The sequence below is a fragment of the Sus scrofa genome, chromosome 15 (genome assembly GCF_000003025.6).
Source record: "Sus scrofa isolate TJ Tabasco breed Duroc chromosome 15, Sscrofa11.1, whole genome shotgun sequence".
Lineage (NCBI taxonomy): Eukaryota > Metazoa > Chordata > Mammalia > Artiodactyla > Suidae > Sus > Sus scrofa.
This window is the reverse complement of record NC_010457.5, coordinates 106562962-106581673: the sequence shown is the minus strand read 5'-3', so window position 1 is coordinate 106581673 and position 18712 is coordinate 106562962. Positions and strand designations below refer to the sequence as shown.

Genomic DNA, 18712 nt, shown 5'->3' with positions numbered 1-18712 from the left:
TATTTTTGAATATGCTAATGTGTACTTTGAGAAGGGAGGTCAATATGCAGCATTTCCCAAATTTACCTGACCACACATTTTATTAAAAATATTATAACAGTATTCTCCAAAATTATTGACCTGAACATAATTTATATTAGTTTGTACACTAGTAAGAGGAATTAGGATTATCTTTAACAAACATGGTGACTGCCCTTTTCTGAAAGAAATTAAAGAATCAAGTAGTTTAGTTCAATTAAATGAAAATCAGCATTCTCTACCCAGTTTGGGAAAAGAGAAAACTAATTCAAATGAGAGTGAAAATGGAGAGAAAGGTAGATTTACTAAAGGATTTATCAAAAGAATCCTAAGGAGGAAGTTCTTAGGAACTACTATCATTTCAGAAATCAAACAAAAATCCAGTAACATGCTGAAATAACGCAATAAAAAAATAAAATGGGTAGTAGTATGGTTTGATAAGATATGTAAGAGCACGAGTGAAGCTTAACCTAAAAATAAATTCGTGAACACAGTATAGGCTTTGAAATCAGAAACCTGGATTTTAATCTTGGTTTTGCTACTTTTTAACTGTCTGGTTTTAAGGAAAACTACTTAAATTTTCCAAGTATGATTTCTCAAAAATGAAAAGAATAATATCTCATGAAATAGGTGTGCAGCTTAAATGAGATAATCCATGCCAGTTTATGAGCTTAGAAACTGGCATATAACAAGGGTTAAATAAATGAAAGCTTGTATTATTACTATCAGCAAAGATTTTTATCTTATTTATTTATTTATTTTTGTCTTTTTGCCTTTTCCAGGGCTGCTCCTTCGGCATATGGAGGTTCCCAGGCTAGGGGTCTAATTGGAGCTATAGCTGCCAGCCTACGCCAGAACCACAGCAACACAGGATCCGAGCCAAATCTGTGACCTACACCACAGCTCGTGGCAATGCCGGATCCTTAACCCACTGAGCAAGGCCAGGGCTCGAACCCACAACCTCATGGTTCCTAGTCAGATTCAGTAACCACTGAGGCACGACAGGAACTCCCCAGCAAAGATTTTTAAAAAGTTAAGATTCCATGTTATCTAGTTGCAAGAACACAGGAATGCTCAAAATTGATGAAAATAAAAAATAAGTGGTCTTTCCAGAAAGCAATCCACATCAAGACTCTTTAAAACTTCTAACACTTTAGGAATTCCTGTAGTGACTCAGTGGTTAACGAACCTGACTAGCATCCATGAGGACACAGGTTCGATCCCTGGCCTCACTCAGTGGGTCAAGGATCTGGTGTTGCAGGGAGCTATGGTGTATGTTGCAGATGTGGCTTGGATCTGGCATTACTGTGGCTGTGGTGTAGGCCAGCGGCTATATCTCCAATCAGACCCCTAGGAACCTCCATATGCCGAGGCCCTAAAAGACAAAAATAACAAACGAAAAAAACCTTCTAACTCTTTAAATCAGCATTCATATTTCTAGAAATCTACTCAAAGAAACAGAAACTCACACTAAAATTTTACAACAGAAATGCTCACCTCTCCTTTGTTTACAATGGCAAAAAATTAGAGACCACTCAATATCTACATAGTAGAATACTTAAGTTATAGTTCATTCACAGATTGAAAAAGAAGTCCTCAAATTTTCTGGTCTCAGGACCCCTTAACACTTAAAAATTAAAAATTACTGAGTCCCTTCCTTATACATTGCTGGTGGAAAAACAGTGGTGCAACCACTTTCGGAAAAAAAAAATTACTGAGGACCTGAAAGAACTTTTACTTATGTGAGTTACATCAATCGATATTTACCATATCAGAAATTAAAATCAAAACATATTTAAAATATTTATGTATTTAAAATAACAATAAGTTCATTCCATGTTTACATAAATATTTAAGGAGAAATGTTGGAAACATATTTATGGAAAATATTTCTGAAATGGACCTTAGTGAGAATGGCACTGCTTTTACATTTTTGCAAATTTCTTTAAATGTCTGACTTAAGAGATGACAGATGAACTCTCATACTTGCTTTTGCATTTAGACTTTTATAATGCTGCTGTGACTAAAGTTTACTAAGAAAATCTAGCGTAGGGAGTTACTACTGTGGCTCAATGGGTTACAAACCCAACTAGTATCCACGAGGATGCAGGTTTAATCCCTGGCCCCACTCAGTGGGTGAAGGATCTGATGTTGCACTGGCTTCCCCTTCCACCAGCAGCTGAGGTTCCCATTTGACCCCCTTAGCCTGGGAACTTCCATATGCCACAGGTTCAGCCCTAAAAAGCAGAAATAAAGAAAGGAAGAAAGGAAGGGAGAAAGTGAGAGAGGGAGGGAGAGAGGGAAGGAGAGAGGAAGAGAGAAAGAAAAGAAGGAAGGAAAGAAGGAAAGGAGAAAATCTAGCCTCAAACAAATTTTGTTAAGATTAGACTTTGCAGACTCCCTAAAACCATCTTGGAGATCTCATACTTTGAGAACTGCTGGGTTGAAATATTTGCAGTCATTAAATGCAATCTTTTGAAAAACATACGATGGCATATGGGAAGACTCATGATATATAATTAAGTGCAGAATAAAAAGGGAGTTCCTGTTGTGGTGCAGCAGAAACAAATCTGTATCCATGAGGATGCGGGTTTGATCCCTGGCCTCGATTAGTGGTTCAGGGATCTGGTGCGTTGCCATGAGCTGTGGTGTAGGTCACAGATGAGGCTCAGATCCCGAGTCGCCATGGCTGTGGTGTAGGCTGGCAGCTGCAGCTCCAGTTTGACCCCTAGCCTGGGAACTTCCATATGCCATGGGGAAAAAAAACCAGCAGAATAGAAAGTATTCATTGAATAGTGTTTCAATTTCGTAAAAGAAAATAATCCACATTAAAAATATATACACAAAGATTGTTATATACAGCTTGCCACAACTTAAGTACCAGTTGATAAGATTACAAGATTAACAAGATTTTTTAATATATTTCTAATTTTTTTCCTCCAAAATCTCTATACCGGTTATAAATATTTCTCTAGAATTTAAATAAAAAATCTATTTTTTTGGTGTTCCCGTCGTGGCTCAGCAGTAATGAATCCGACTAGTATTCATGAGGACTTGGATTCAATCTCGGGCCTCATCCAGTGGGTTAAGGATCTGGTATTGCCGTGAGCTGTGGTGTAGGTCGCAGACTCAGCTCAGATATGGCATTGCTCTGGCTGTGGTGTAGGCCAGCAGCTACAGCTCTGATTTGACGGCCTAGCCTGGAAACTTCCATATGCTAGGGGTACGGCCCTTAAAAAAAAAAAAAAAAAAAAAAAAATCTATTTTTTAAAAAATGAAGAAGAATTTACTCAAGGTCATTAAGGCAATGTGTATGAATCCAGGCAAGTGTGACTAACAAAGTTAATCTTTAAACTATACCATTCTGTCTATTCACTCCTAACATTCTTCTCCAAAAAGCATCCCTCAGTTGTTCCCTTCTCATTCCTACTAAAACTGTCATGATGATAAAGTTTTTGTTGTAGTTGATTTTAAGTAGTAGATGTGGAGAAGAAAGAGAAGAAAATATATTAAAGAAGATGAATAAGACCACAATAGCAAAGTTTTCCAGAATCTTATGATAAGTCCTCAAATGGAACCTCACAAATTTACAATATGTGCAATGTCTATATTTAAAAAAAAAAATGCTTTCAACTAGCAAAATGCTAAAGTCAAAGAGTTCTGTTGTTTTTTTGTTTTTTTGGGTTTTTTTTGTTCTGTCTTTTTTAGGGCTGCACCTGCAGCATAAGGAGGTTTCCAGGCTAGAGGCTGAATGGGAGCTGTAGCTGCTGGCCTACACCACAGCCACAGCAATGCAGGATCCGAGCCACATTTGCAAACTACACCACAGCTCACGGCAACACTGGATCCTTAACTCACTGAGCAAGGCCAGGGATTGAACCCGAGTCCTGATTCGACCCCTGGTCTAGTCTGAGAACTCCCGTGTGCCATGGTTGTGGCCTTTTAAAAAAGGTGGAGAGAGGCATCTTGACTCTCCAGTGATAATTATTTATTTATTTATTTATTTATTTTTGCTTTTTAGGGCCGCACCGGTGGCATATGAAGGTTCCCAGGCTAGGGGTCTAATCAGAGCTACAGCTGCCAGCCTAGGCCACAGCCACAGCAACACCAGATCCAAACCGTGTCTGTGACCTACACCACAGCTCACAGCAACACCAGATCTTTAATCCACTGAGCGAGGCCAGGGATCAAACCTGCAACCTCATGGTTCCTGGTCAGATTCGTTTCCACTGTGCCACAATGGGAACTTCACTAGTGGTAATTTGGTAGATTTGTTGACTTCATAAATATTCACTATGACTTACTTGATCAATATATTCTTTACTATTTTAAGCTATTTTTTAATAATTTTACTATAAGTTAAGCAACATAGTGACATAAATACTTTCAAGGCTACCCTACCTAATAGTGTGGAAAAATTTAAGGAACTGATATTAAAATTCTTATTCTGGAATATTCTCACAGAATCAGAATACCTAGTATTTTTCAACAGGGAAATCATGATAGGAATACCTCAAACAGAAGGTAAAAGCTCTTTGAAGTAGTTTTCTTTTAAAGCTTCTTAAGAAACTCTCTAAAAAGGTTCTGGTACCATCATGAAATTCATGGACACATAATAATCAGAGGTAGTAGTTATTATGTACCCATACAAAAATCTGCTACAAGTATAAATTGGTAAAAAAAAATTTTTTTTAAATAATAAGCAAATTGGAAGTATATATCACAAACCTTAAGAGTATTTCAATTTTTCTACTTTTCTACACTTTCCACTTATTCATAAGTGATTTTTATACAATGTTCCATATTTTAAAAACTTATGCCCTTATACATAATAATTCTAGTAGAAACAGAATTCTATTTTATGAAACTGAAGAGTTACATAATATCAAACAAAATTGGAAACAAATTAAGTATATAACAGTAGGGAACAGTTAAGTAAATTATGGTACATAGACTTAACATAATAATATGTAAATATTGAAATCATAACACATGAAAATGCTAATGAAATAATCTTAAATGAAACAAAAGCAAAAAATATATATGCATCAAATGCTCATACCAAATTTTAAAAAAGTATAAGAAAAAAGACTAAAACTCAACAACAAAAAAAGCTCAATGACCCAATTAAAAAATGCACCAAGGAGAGTCTTCTTGTGGCTCAGTGGGTTAAGCATCTAGCATCGTCATTGCAGAGGCTTAGGTCACTGCTGTGGTGCAGGTTTGATACCTGGCCTGGGAAATTCCACATGATGTGGGGGTAGCAAACAAACAAAAAAAACTGCACCAAGAATTTGAATAAATATTTGTCTAAAGATGATATACAAATGGCTAATAAGCACATGAAAAGATGCTCAGAATCATTAGTCATTAGAGAAAAGCAAATCAAACAACAATAAGATACCATACCTCATACCCATTAAGATAGCTATTATTAAAAAAAGAAACCAAAAAAAGGGGAAGATGAAAATAACAACCTATTGATGAGAATGTGGAGAAACTGGAACACTGTATTACTGGTGGAAATGTAAAACAATAGGGTGGTTCCTCAAAAAATTAAAAATTTAATTACTATATGATCCAGCAAACCCACTTATGCATATATACTCAAAAGAATTTAAAGTACAGTCATGAAGACATAATTACATACTCATGTTCACAGCAACATTATTCACAAAAGCCAAAAGCTGGAATCTACACAAGGGTCCATTAACAGATGAATGATAAACAAAATGTGGTATATACAAACAATGAGATATTATTCAGTTTTAAAAAGGAAGGAAATTCTGCAGTATGCTACATGACATGAATGAATCTTGAGGACATCATGCTAAATGAAATAAGCCAGTCACAAAAAGACAAACACCTGTACAGCACAGAGAACTCTATCCCAATATTCTATGATGATCTATCTGGGAAAATACTCTAAAATGTGTGTACATGTATAACTGAATCACTTTATTGTACAGCAGAAAATATCACAACATTGCAAATCAAATATACTTCAATAAAACTTTCAAAAATAGGAGTTCCCGTCATGGCTCAGAGGAAAACAAATCTGACTAGTATCCATGAGGATGCAGGTTCGATCCCTGGCCTCACTCAGTAGGTTAAGGATCTGGCGTTGCAGTGAGCTATGGTGTAAGTCGCAGACACAAGCTGGATCTGGCACTGCTATGGCTGTGGTGTAGGCCAGCGGCTACAGCTCCGATTGGATGCCTAGCCTGGGAACCTCCATATGCCATGGGTGTAGCAGCCCTAAAAAGACAAAAGAAAAAAGAAGATAAAACACTGTATGATTCTACTTATATAAGGTACTCAGAGTAGCCAAACTCATAGAGACAGAAAAAAAAGGCGTTTCCACTGTAGCGACATGGAATCAGTGGCATCTTGGGAGCAGTGGAACACAGGTTCGATCCCTGGCCTGGCACAGTGGGTTGGGAATCCCATGTTGCCACAGCTGCAGCTTACATTGTGACTGTGGCTTAAATATGATCCCTGGAATGGGAATTCCATGTGCCACAGAGCAGCCAAAAAAGAAAAACAAACAAAATAAAAATCAGAGACAGAAAGGAGAGTCGTTGCCAGGGGCTGAGGGCAGAGGAGAATGTGGAGCTGTTTAATGGATATAGTTTCGGTTTTACGAGATCAAGAGTTATGAGGAATGGATGGTAGTAATGGTTGCAACAACAACGTGAATGAATTTAATAACACTGAACTGTACACTTAAAAATGATTAAGAAGGCAAATTTTATGTTATGTGTATTTTACCACAATAAAAAAAAAGGAAAAGAGTTTAGTTACAATAATATGCTCAGAATAGAATGAAAACATAAAGAAAACAATAGCTTCTTAAAATCAATAGTAAATAGTAGTGACAATAGAAAAATACCTTGCAGTTCTGTAGCAATCGTATGAGATGTTCAAAGCAATTACTGTTAAGAAAAATGGCCTGAAGAACAGGCCTATCTGTGCAGTCTAACATGGCTGTGATGGTATCTAGGAAAATAAAAACAAAATTGTTCATTTATAAAGTGGAAAATTTGGGATCACGGAAACATTTACTCTGGCCATATATTTACTTAAGGCTTTTCAGATGACAAAGAGATATATATTAATAGGAAATAATCAGGATGGGGAGTAGAAAAGAAAACCTATACCTACTATTTGATAAGAAAAGTGAAGATTTTTATACTTTATTTAAAATATTTAGTTTATATATGTATGAGTAATATATATTTCCCAGAGATATACTCAAATGTTCTTCCATTATATAACACTTAAGTACAACAAACTGTGGTTTCCAACTTATTATGAATAAGCAACACTTGGTTATGTTTGACAACACAGTCTCATTTATAAAATGAACATACGGCTATCGTGAAAACAAGACGTAGGTAATTAATCCATTTGGGATGATGCTTTGCTCTTGTTTCCTACTGGAACAATGTCCCCCATTTAGAAATAAAACGATATTTGGCATAGATAATACAAAACCTCATAACAAAAAGAGAAGTCCATTCAGTGGAGACTCAAACTTCCTTATAAAGTCACAATTTATATTATAGAACATGACATGTTATATAACATATATGAATAGAAATTATATAAGATGAAACATATTCCTACAAAAATACTGTCATAATGAATTACTAGTTTCAGCAAGATTTTGAGGTCCAATATTTTTAAATTTGACACCACACACATAACCAAACAAACATTTTTTTTAAGTCTCTAGAGCTATACAACATAGCTCTACATACAATATCTGGGTGGTAGGATATAAAAATCTTTTCTTTTCACTTATCTGAATTTCCTACATTAGCTGTGATGAAAATATTTTACTTCTATAAAAAAGGAACTCTCAGTTAATAATACTAGTATCTATCAATCTAATAGGAATATAAAAAGAAACCACATATATTGGTGAAGGGGCTTGGAGATGGCGAGAGAGAGAGAGAGAGAGAGAGAGAGAGAGAGAAGCATAGAATGGCACAAACAACCAACACAAACAGAGAAACACACACAGAGGATCTGAGGAATAAAGACAAAACACCAGAAACTCTCAAGAGGAAGAATGTGGTGAAGTGATTTCTACAGAGTTGTTGTAGAAGCACATACAAAAGTGATCCTATATGACTCTGTCACAGAATAGAAACTACAAATGGCACTTTCTGAAAATTTACTTTCCTTAAAATTACAAAACCACAGCAGATATTCTTATTAACACTGATGTTTTTAGTGGATTACAACTTACAAAAGGGAGTGTAGAGGCTCAGTTTTGTCACTGTTAAAGCAAGTATGTGGAAGAAAACTCAATTCCGTATTAACTGTTTTGAAGTCTAAATCTAAATAGTCACATAGGATCTGAATTAAACATCAATATTTTCTATACAATGGCCTTGAATTCCAAATGAAAATGGAGACTACGAAACTAAAAAAAAACAGACTCAGAGAAAACTGAATATAATACACTTTATCTAATACTCACTCAGCATTTTGATCTGTAGTGCTATGAACCGGCTTTCCCACTGTCTGGACCTCCTTTGATTAGGTAAAGCTGAATGATCTGAATTTAGCAATTTAAAATAGTTCTCCAAGATAGAGCTGGTTTCCACTTGACGCTGATCAGAGCTACTGGTAAGAAGGATATGTACCACTTCTGTAAGGCACTTCAGAGTAAGTTCTACCTTCCTACCCACTTCTTCAGGATTTCCATCCTCCCAAGAATCACAATCGGCCAAAACTCTCATAAGAACTTCCATGGTGGCTGGAGAAATTGCCTGCAAAGCATTCTTCTGAAACACGAGAGGCAATAAAAATGAAACCTTAACCTAACTCAAGTTCTATACATTGGCAAAAAAAAACAAAGAAAACTGAATAAATCTGCAGACTTTTTCATTATAAATCAACATATTTTTACACAAATACTTTGACAGACACCACTAGCATTTACGCATATTAGATCTTGATTTCTTCACTACCAACAGAATTCTGTTTTTATTCAGATAGTACTCTGCCTGTGTAGAAAACTTAATTAGCACCCTCCCCTGTAGCCAGAGGTAGCCATGTAACATAGTTCTGGTGAAGAATATATGCCAGGAAGCTATGAGGAGGATAACACTTTACAAATAAAAAAACGGAAAGATTCTAGGTCTTTTCTCCCTTTTCCTGCCTGGAATGCAGACAAGATACTTGGAGCCACCTTTATATCACAAGGAAAGAAGCTCCAGAATTAAAGTAGCAGGTTACAAATCAGAACAGAAACAGTAAAGGACCTCAGTCCTTGATGATATCATTGAGCTGCTGGGCCATCCCAGAACTGCCTGCATCTGGATTTCTCAGGCAAAAATGAAAATAAACTGGTTGGAGTTCCTGTCGTGGCTCATCGAGTTAAGGACCCAATGTTGTCTCTGTGAGGATGTGGGTCTGATCCCTGGTCTCATTCAGTGGGTTAAGGATCCAGTGTTGCTGCAAACTGTGGCACAGGTCACAGATGAGACTTGGATCCAGTGCTGCTGTGGCTGCAGAGTAGCACTCAGGTGCAGCTCCGATTTGACCCCTAGCCCAGGAACTTCCATGTGCCACAGGTACGGCCATAAAAACATAAAATAAATAAATAAAAACAGGTCGATTTGGCTAAGCCTCTCTCAGGTTTTCTACTGGTTGCAGCAAATGACATTTATCGCTTCTATCATTAGAAGACTGGCTTAGCTCTGATTCTACATATTTCTGAAATTCTACGTTACTGGTAGCTATTTGAGGTGACCCATTAAATTTGAAATAAACAATATATAGAGCCTTACATTGTTAAACTGATATATAATACATCAGTTGTGCAACATTATCTGAAAATAATAACACTTAGGGCATTTGGAGTTATTACCAATATGACAAATAATATTAATAACAAGTGCTACTATGAAAGAAATTGCTTATGGCCCATACAACATCAATTTTCCTCTGCTTCCTCATTAAACAAAACCTCCGATGTTGTGCTGGACACCTCGTGACCAGGAATGAAGACTACACTTCCTACCTCTGCTGCTACTAAGAAGGCTAAGGAAACAAGGTTTATCAGATTTTTCAGCTGAACATATTTGCATCTTTGCAGCTATCGATGATGAATTTTGGCAAATGAGATACTGTCAGCTTTTCAGTATCTCCTTCAGAGATAAGTGGCACCTGTCATTTGTCTTCTTCTTCACTTCCCCTTCCATTTTGTGCCTAAAATATGGACATGATGGCCAAAACTCTAGAAGCTACTTTGTACCATAAGAAATAATAATAAGGATAACAAATTGACATTCAAAAGAAACACAAATTCCTGAAGACCCTAGAGCTATTAGATAAACTCTGTACTGCTTACTGCTATTTATTTTTTAAGGAAACAAAAAAGCATACTTCTGACTTAAGCTGTTATAATTTTAGTATTCACTGCTTCTTCTAAAGAATCATAAATCCAATACACCTGCAATTTACTTCGTTCTTAGAAGTGCAGGCATTTTGTTAAGTGCTTCACACATATTACACGTCATTTTGTCCTTATGACTACCCTGTGTTACTATTTCCACATTATAAAAAGAGAAACACACATGTAAATAGTTTATCTACGGTGACACAGCTAGTTAAAAATGACAGAGGATTCAAAGATCCCTTGCTCTTAACATAGCACAAAACAATAAATACGCCAATGGGAAGCTCAGGCATGATGGTTCAGAAAGGGAGACCAGTCCGTGGACTTTAATTTTTCTGCTCTTTATGACAAAGCGATTCTTATGCCTTTAGATATTCATTTAAATGGCCCTATTCTGAAGTTCTATCCTACAGCCTTCTGATTTCAATATAGTTGTATCTATAGCTATGACCTGATTATAAGGATTTTGAGCACTTCTAGGACATAAAAATAAATTGGACTTCCACTATCTACTTGATTTCCAGGTGTGTTTTGATTACTGGAGGTCTATCAGGGCTTGATTACCCCTAGGCACTAACAAGAATTAAGTCTGGGACGTTCACAAAGGGAACGGTAGGAGTTGCCACTGTGGCGCAATGGGATCATGGCATCTCTGGAGCACTGCGATGCAGGTTAGATTCCTGGCCTGGCACAGTGGGTTAAGGATCTGGCATTGGTGCAACTGCGACTCAGATCTGATCCCTGGCCTGGGAACTCCGTATGCCAAGAGGTGACCAAAAGAAAAAAAAAGGTAGAGATAAAAAAGGGGGAAATGGTATCCAACCAGCTTCTCCACTTGTCAAAATCAATGTCATTTCCAATTTTATTCATGTACACTTGTTAATTCTTATTCTTAATAGTAGAGAAATGATGAAATGGGGAGGCACTGAAGCAAAAGAGAGATATTAGCTAACAAAGGAAAGTGACAAAGCAAACAAACTGAAAAATAAGATTCTGATCACATCCCTCTCACCACAGAGATGCTTACCTCCTGCAAGAGGGAAAGGGAGCCCACTAGGAAATCCAGGCAGTATTATTAGCAATACCTGTGATTTTGTCATCAACAGAAATAATATACATTTTCATGTATTACAGTTGTTGTAGTGCCTTGAAACATCATTCATGCTCATCTCTTCTTTGAAAATAACATTAGTCACTAGACTCACTGCTTTTTTTTTCTGATGTGTTATAAAGAAGCACATTACCATGTTAAAAATCTGTTTTACTGTATATTTTAGTAACTGCATTTCAGCAGAGTTTCCTTTGTGATCATATGTATTTTATTTTAGGCATGTGAAAACATTCAGACAAGAGACTATATCAGATTGTCAAAGGGCTATGTAGTATAAAATGTGTTTGAAACCTCTGATATAAACTTTGTGGTTAAAGGAAAAAAGTAGAATGTTCTTTATGAACTATAATCCTATTTTCAACTAGCAGTTAGACTCAAAATTTATCACAGACAGCTTTTAAGATACTTAAATTTTAAAATTAAACATTACTAGAACTTCTTCCTTTTAAATAATTAAAAAAATTAGTTGAGTTTGTTGAAGAAATGCATATAAACCCTATATATATGCATTTAATAATTATAAATAGAAGACTGACTGAATTCTTATGTCTTAAGGAAACTGCTAGAATTCAGTTTTATCAAATGAACTAATAGGGATGACTATCTTCTATATTCGATGATGGAACTGAAAGCTGAAAGTTAACATATTTAAGAACTTAAAATACCAAAATTTATTAAATCTGGTTATTTATGCAGTAATTTTATTGTTAATGCTAATATTATTACTTAGAATTTTGGGAAGTTAATAAATAAAAGTAAGTAAATTAGTTTTTAAACAAGATCTAAACTCAGAAAAATACCTGCATGGCTCATGAAGTTACCACAAAAACCAAATAATTCATTAAATATTCCGCAGAAAACTTTCTGCACTGTTCACTATCATTTTATAGGTTAACTTTCAACACGTTCCTCACCTGCCCGCCGGCTACAATGGCTCCAAAGAGATGCAATAAGCAACACTTAAGACTTTCCTTGAGATGTTCACTTTCTTGAAAACACTCTGTGAATATGATACATAAAATATATAAATAAGATTCTCTAAGGAATAGCTGACACAAACATTAAGAACTATTTGTGAAAGGCTAAAATTTGTTAAAAGGCAAAGTTAATATGCATTTTTTTCCATAGGAAAGAAAAAGAGAAACCATCAAAGAGTATTTTTAGATACTTTCCTTATATTACTTCCTTTAAGTCTTATAATACTCCGTATGAGGATAATTTGCCCCCATTTACAAATAAGCAAATGAAAGATCAAAATTTAATATCCTGCCTGAAGTCACTAAGTAACAGACCTAGAAATTAACCCAAATCTGATATAGAATTAGATGTCTTTTTACTACTACCATTGCTTCTTATTAGTATAACTGACTATAATTATTCAACTGTAAAACTGAAAAAAATAGACAAAAAGATTTCCTGGGTCCACTCCACATCCAATATTCTAAAGTTCCGGTACTAGTAGAAACCTTTCATTTAACATAATTTTATTTTTTAAATAAAAAGGAAATAAAACTTAAAATTTTTAACCTTTCTTTTTTTTTTTTGTCTTTTTGCCTTTTCTTGGGCCGCTCCCGTGGCATATGGAGGTTCCCAGGCTAGGGGTCGAATCGGAGCTGTAGCCACCGGTCTACACCAGAGCCACAGCAATGCAGGATCCAAGCCGCATCTGCAACCTACACCACAGCTCACGGCAACACCGGATCGTTAACCCACTGATCAAGGGCAGGGACCGAACCCGCAACCTCATGGTTCCTAGTCAGATTCGTTAACCACTGCGCCACAACAGGAACTCCAATTTTAACCTTTTAAAAAGGTTATACATGCACATGAGAAAGAAAAATTAAAACAGCATAAAAGAACTGACAAGGAAAAGCAAGGTTCCCCCAACCTATGCTTCAATCCACCTTGCTCCGCACACCTTAAAAAAACAAAAACAAGACAAAAAAAAAAAACAAGCTCAAAATATACTACTAGATCATGTTTTTTTGTTCTTAATATATTCTGGGCACTATTACATCTTAACATGTACATCTGCCTTATTCCTTTTTATGACTAGAGAGCACTCCCTTATAAGGATGTACTTTAATTTACTTAACCAGTTCTCTACTGATAAACATTTATGCTTTTCCACTGTCTTTTGACACTACTAACAATCCAGTACATTAGTACACACAAAGACAGGACTATCACATTAGATTATTTCCAATCTTATACATAAAATACTTTACCAAAGGAGTTCCTGTTGCGGCTCAGAGGTAATGAACCCGACTAGTATCCATGAGGACACAGGTTCAATCCCTGGCCCCACTCAGTGGGTTAAGTACCCAGCGTTGCTATGAGCTGTGGTATAGGTTGCAGACGCGGCTTGTATCTGGCATTGCTGTGGCTGTGGGCGGAGGCTGGCAGCTGCAGCTCCTATTTGACCCCTGGCCTGGGACTTCCATATGCCACAGATGTGGCCTTAAAGAAAAAAAAAAAGAAAGAAACATTACCAAAAAGAAACAACTTTGAGTTAAAATGTATTGACAGACTGCTGAGTAAGGAGACAGACAAAAAGTTTGGGGAGGCCCAGGCAACTGGAATTTATGGAGCAATAGTGGAATGGAGGGAGGTATACAGAGAAAGCAATGTAGAATATTCAAAAGGCTCACTTTAAGCCCAAGTACCAATCCTAAATTACAGCATGGAGTCACACAAGATGGAAAAACCTAACAAGAAGTTAGTTGCAAGCTGAACTGTAAAACTTCACAAAGATGACAGAGCTCTGTTCAGCCATAGAGGACACACAGAACACACACAGAGAATGTAAAAAGATACACAATGTAAACTGTAACCATAAGACTGCTGGAGTATCAGATACTATGTTAGTATCTGACAAAACAGGCAAGGAGTATTAATCAAGGCAAAGCAAGGACTATTATCATGGATAGAAAGGGACATTTCGTTATCAAAAATAAGCCCGAAGATAAGGCTTTTTTTTTTTTCTGCAATAGTTTATTTTAAAGACTTCACATTTACAAGTACTTGGAATAAATATTTTGGGGTAAATTAACAAAATATGTGTACAATTTATACATTGAAAACTACAAAATACTGATTTTAGAAACAAGTAACATACAAATAAACAATGAGATACAGCAAGTTCATGAATTGGAAGTCTCAGTATTGTTAAAGTGGCAATTCTCAAATGGTTCCACAGATTGAGGACAATCCCCAATCAAAGTCCCAGCAGGCCTTTTTGTAACAACATTGAAAAATGGATTCTAAAACATATAAAAATGCAAGGGATCCAGAATAGCAAAAACAACTTGAAAAGGAAGAACAAAGTTAGAAGGCTTAATGAGTTTAGAACTTAGTATAAAGTCACAATAATCAATGCAGTGTGGTAACAGCATGAAGGTAGACATATGGAACAAAGAAAGAGAATCCTGAAATCGACCCACATTTATAGTCAACCGATTTTTGACAGATGTGCCAAGGTAACTCTATGGAAGAAAGAACGGCTTTTTCAACAAATGTTGCTGGAACAATAATGAAAAATCTTATGCTAGGTAGAAAATATTAACTCAAAACAGATAACTGACTTAACAGAGGGAAAAAAAAAGAAACAAAGAGAAAATCTTCACGAACTTAAGGTAAGCAAGATTTCTTTGGTAAAACACAAAAACCACAATCATAAAAGAAAAAATTCATAAATTAGATTCCATTAATATTTAAAGCTTTTGCGTTTAAAAAGACTCAACTAAATGAAAAGGCAAACTGAAAAGGAGAAAATACTCTCAGTGATCAAGTGTGGAACAATTTTAGCATCAAAGACTATAACTGATTGTAAAACACTGCATAAATAAAAGTCAGTGAATCCACAATGATACACAAAAAAGAGAGTAATAAAACTTATTTGCCCCACTAGAAGTAACTACTACTTGAACTCATTTTGAAAACAGACAGCAAAAAAGAAAAATTTAAGTATTTTGCCCAGCCTTTTTAGGAACAATTGTAGTTTATGAGAGAAAAATCTTTTTTACAGAATATAACAGCCGATTGTATACAGAATACAACAGGATTGTATACAACTCCTTATCCTTAGAAGTATAAGGACAGAATTTGAAGGCAACAATATTGCAACCCTCAAGGAAATAACTAATCCAGGTATGTATTTTCAATGGATGCAAAAATATTAGATGAAAAAAAACACTGAAAGGAGTTCCTACTGTGGCGTCTTGGGAATGCTGGGACGTAAGTTCGATCCCAGCCTAGCATAGGGGGTTAAGGATCCAGGGTTGCTGCAGCTGGGATCTGATCCCTGAACTCCATACACCACAGGGCAGCCAAAATTGGAAAAAAAAAAAAAAAAAAAATGTTGAAAAACAAGATATTCACCCTTTGCCAAAATACCATCCCAAGGATGACTTGCAAAATTACAAAAGGAAAAAATATTTTTATAATCAAAAGATTTCATTATTATTACTGTGAATAATGGTTACTATCAAGGGGCATGAAAAATTCTTTCTCCTTCTATATAGGAAAATGGACCAAGAATTACATCACTGAAAATCTGACAGTAACGGTGACAAATTAGTTACAAGGCAACATTGGTAACAATGGCCCTTGATCTGGACTATGATAACTATAAACAACCGATAGGAATTCATCACCTTTGGCTTCCCTGACGATAGTGTAACCTGTAATTTAGGTATTTCCTTTCCTAGGATTTGGAAGTTACATTCACAGGTTATTACAAGGTATAAATGTCTTCTATGGAATACTGCACTTCAAAGCCAGGGTGGCTCGCACACCCATCAATTTGGTCTCATACCTTCCCTTAGAAAACCCAAGAAAAGCCTTTGGAATGTTGCAAGATCTCTTCCTGAATAGAAACACCTACACTATTCTACTGGCATGCTGAGTTTCCTACTGTGGACATGTGAGTTGATTATCTAGATGAAGCCAACATCACCACTGGTGGCTAAGCAAATTACGCACTGCAATCATCTTCACCAAGCAATCAAACAAAGGACTGGTTAGCAGACATTTCGTCCTTTCCAAAACCATGTGGCATGAACCAAATATGCTCATTTTGAACAGGACCAAATATTAAGGATCTTCTGGCATGGCCAAATGTCTTATATACATTTTGGACAGGACTAAATGCCCTCCAAAGGACTATTTGTCTTATTTTATTTCTTAGGGGAGAAAAGAAAGAAAACTGAAACATATATAGCAAAACGCTAAGATCTGACAAATTTCAGCAGGAAATACAAGGTATTCCCTTTATAATTTGCAAAATGTTCTATTTTCTTAAAATATGGCGTAATTTTTTTTAAAAGAAAGAAAACTAGGAGTTCCTGTTGTGGCTCAGCAAAAACAAACCTGACTAGTATTCATGAGGACACAGGTTCGATCCCTGGCCTTGCTCAGTGGGTTAAGGATCTGGTGTTACCGTCGGCTATGGTGTAGGTCACCACATGTCTCAGATCTGGCATTCTGGCATTGCTGTGGCTGTGGTGTAGATTGGCAGATGTAGCTCCGATTCAACCCCTAGCCTGGAAACTTCTATATGCCATGGGTGCAGCCCTAAAAAGCCAAAAAAAAAAAAAAAAAAAAGGAAAGAAAACTAGATTCCACATAGGTCACATAATATAGGGGTCAATTCTCTCAAGTTTATTTTCAGTAAAAATTCTAATGTTCTAAAATGTGGTACCGTCATTAAAACATTTAGCTATTCTCAAAACACTTTTAGAACAATAAATAAACTAAATTAACCAAGAACAATAATCACAACAAAACATGGAATTCCCATAAGAGGTTCTTAGAATCTTTATCCTATAAATACACAAAGCCAAATCAAGGTCTGAATAAGATAAGGAATAATCAGCATAATATCAGAATCAAAGCAAGGGAAATTAGAGCTGTTACTTACGATAAAAGAAAGGGACAAACTCCACTGTGAGAGAAGCTGGCTTATATTTCTGTCTGCTCTTTTCCACAGTACTAAGGATTCGTCTATGTTAAAAAGAAGTTAGTACCAAATTATAACATGGGCAAGTATGGAGAGCACAATTACAAAAACAATTATAAAATAAATTTAATATTGTACTTTTGATTTGTGTACTTAATAATACATCTCTAGGATTGACACAATCTTAAAAAGGAAGTCTAGCCAATAATTTGAATACTCACTAATTAAAATAATTTGTTTTGAATTATGCAAAAAAAAAGTTGGAACGATTAACAGCGAAACATAGCTGGACTACTAGATAAGCAATGATGAGTCCTTTTTAGACCATCACAGTCGGAGGCACAGGATGTCCACCTGCTTCTCAATGAAGATTTTAATTTTGATCATCCGGTCAATGTACTGCCCAGTAGTATACAAAATAATTACCAATTTTTCCTTTGCAACAAGTAAGTAATCAATGGAGAAACATTTTAAAACCATGCAAAAACCATGTTCCTTATCAAAACTTCTCCCCCTAGACTTAGCATCATGATCCACATCTTTCCTATAATGTGAAAAATGGTGAATTTTTTTTTTTCTAACATCAGCTCCCCCGTACATTACTAATTGGCATTTGGCCTTCTAATGTAAGTAAGAGCCCCCTCTTCTCCCCTCTCTTTCTCTCTCTCTTCATCACTCCAACACTGAAATTAATCATATTTGGGTATATATTGTCCCAGATTTGGCCAGTAGAAGCCCCAAGGCATAAGTTAATATAAATTATTTTTCTCTGTGGGCAGTCAGTGAGTCCTACTGATCTTACACTGGGCACAAAGTAGACACTCAATAAATGTATTTTTAAATAAATGCTTGAATGACTAAGTCATTTTCAGGAAAGACTGCTTTCCCTACACTTATTTTAGTGTCATTTGAAGAAATCTTTCTAAATATGATAGATTCTAGGAGTTCCCGTCCTGGCACAGTGGTTAACAAATCCAACTAGTAAACATGAGGTTGCGGGTTCGATCCCTGGCCTTGCTCAGTGGGTTAAGGATCCAGCGTTGCCGTGAGCTGTGGTATAGGCCATCGGCAACAGCTCCGATTAGACCCCTAGCCTGGGAACCTCCATATGCCATGGGAGCAGCCCTAGAAAACTCAAAAAGACCAAAAAAAAAAAAAAAAAAAAAAAAGATATATTCTACTAATAGAATCAAAATTGGGTTAATAT

General features: G+C 36.0%; 1 protein-coding gene across 7 annotated transcripts in view; it reads right to left on the bottom strand.

Moving 5' to 3' along the window:
- Positions 1-18712, bottom strand: part of NBEAL1 (neurobeachin like 1) — a 170684-nt gene that overhangs the window by 105012 nt on the left and 46960 nt on the right. For all 7 annotated transcript variants that reach the window (XM_021075105.1, XM_021075106.1, XM_021075109.1 and 4 more), the window contains 4 exons: positions 17467-17549; positions 12461-12546; positions 8510-8816; positions 6911-7017 (listed from right to left, as the gene is read on the bottom strand). In XM_021075105.1, the coding sequence (XP_020930764.1) occupies positions 6911-7017; positions 8510-8816; positions 12461-12546; positions 17467-17549 (583 nt within the window). The remainder of the gene's footprint in view (positions 1-6910; positions 7018-8509; positions 8817-12460; positions 12547-17466; positions 17550-18712) is intronic.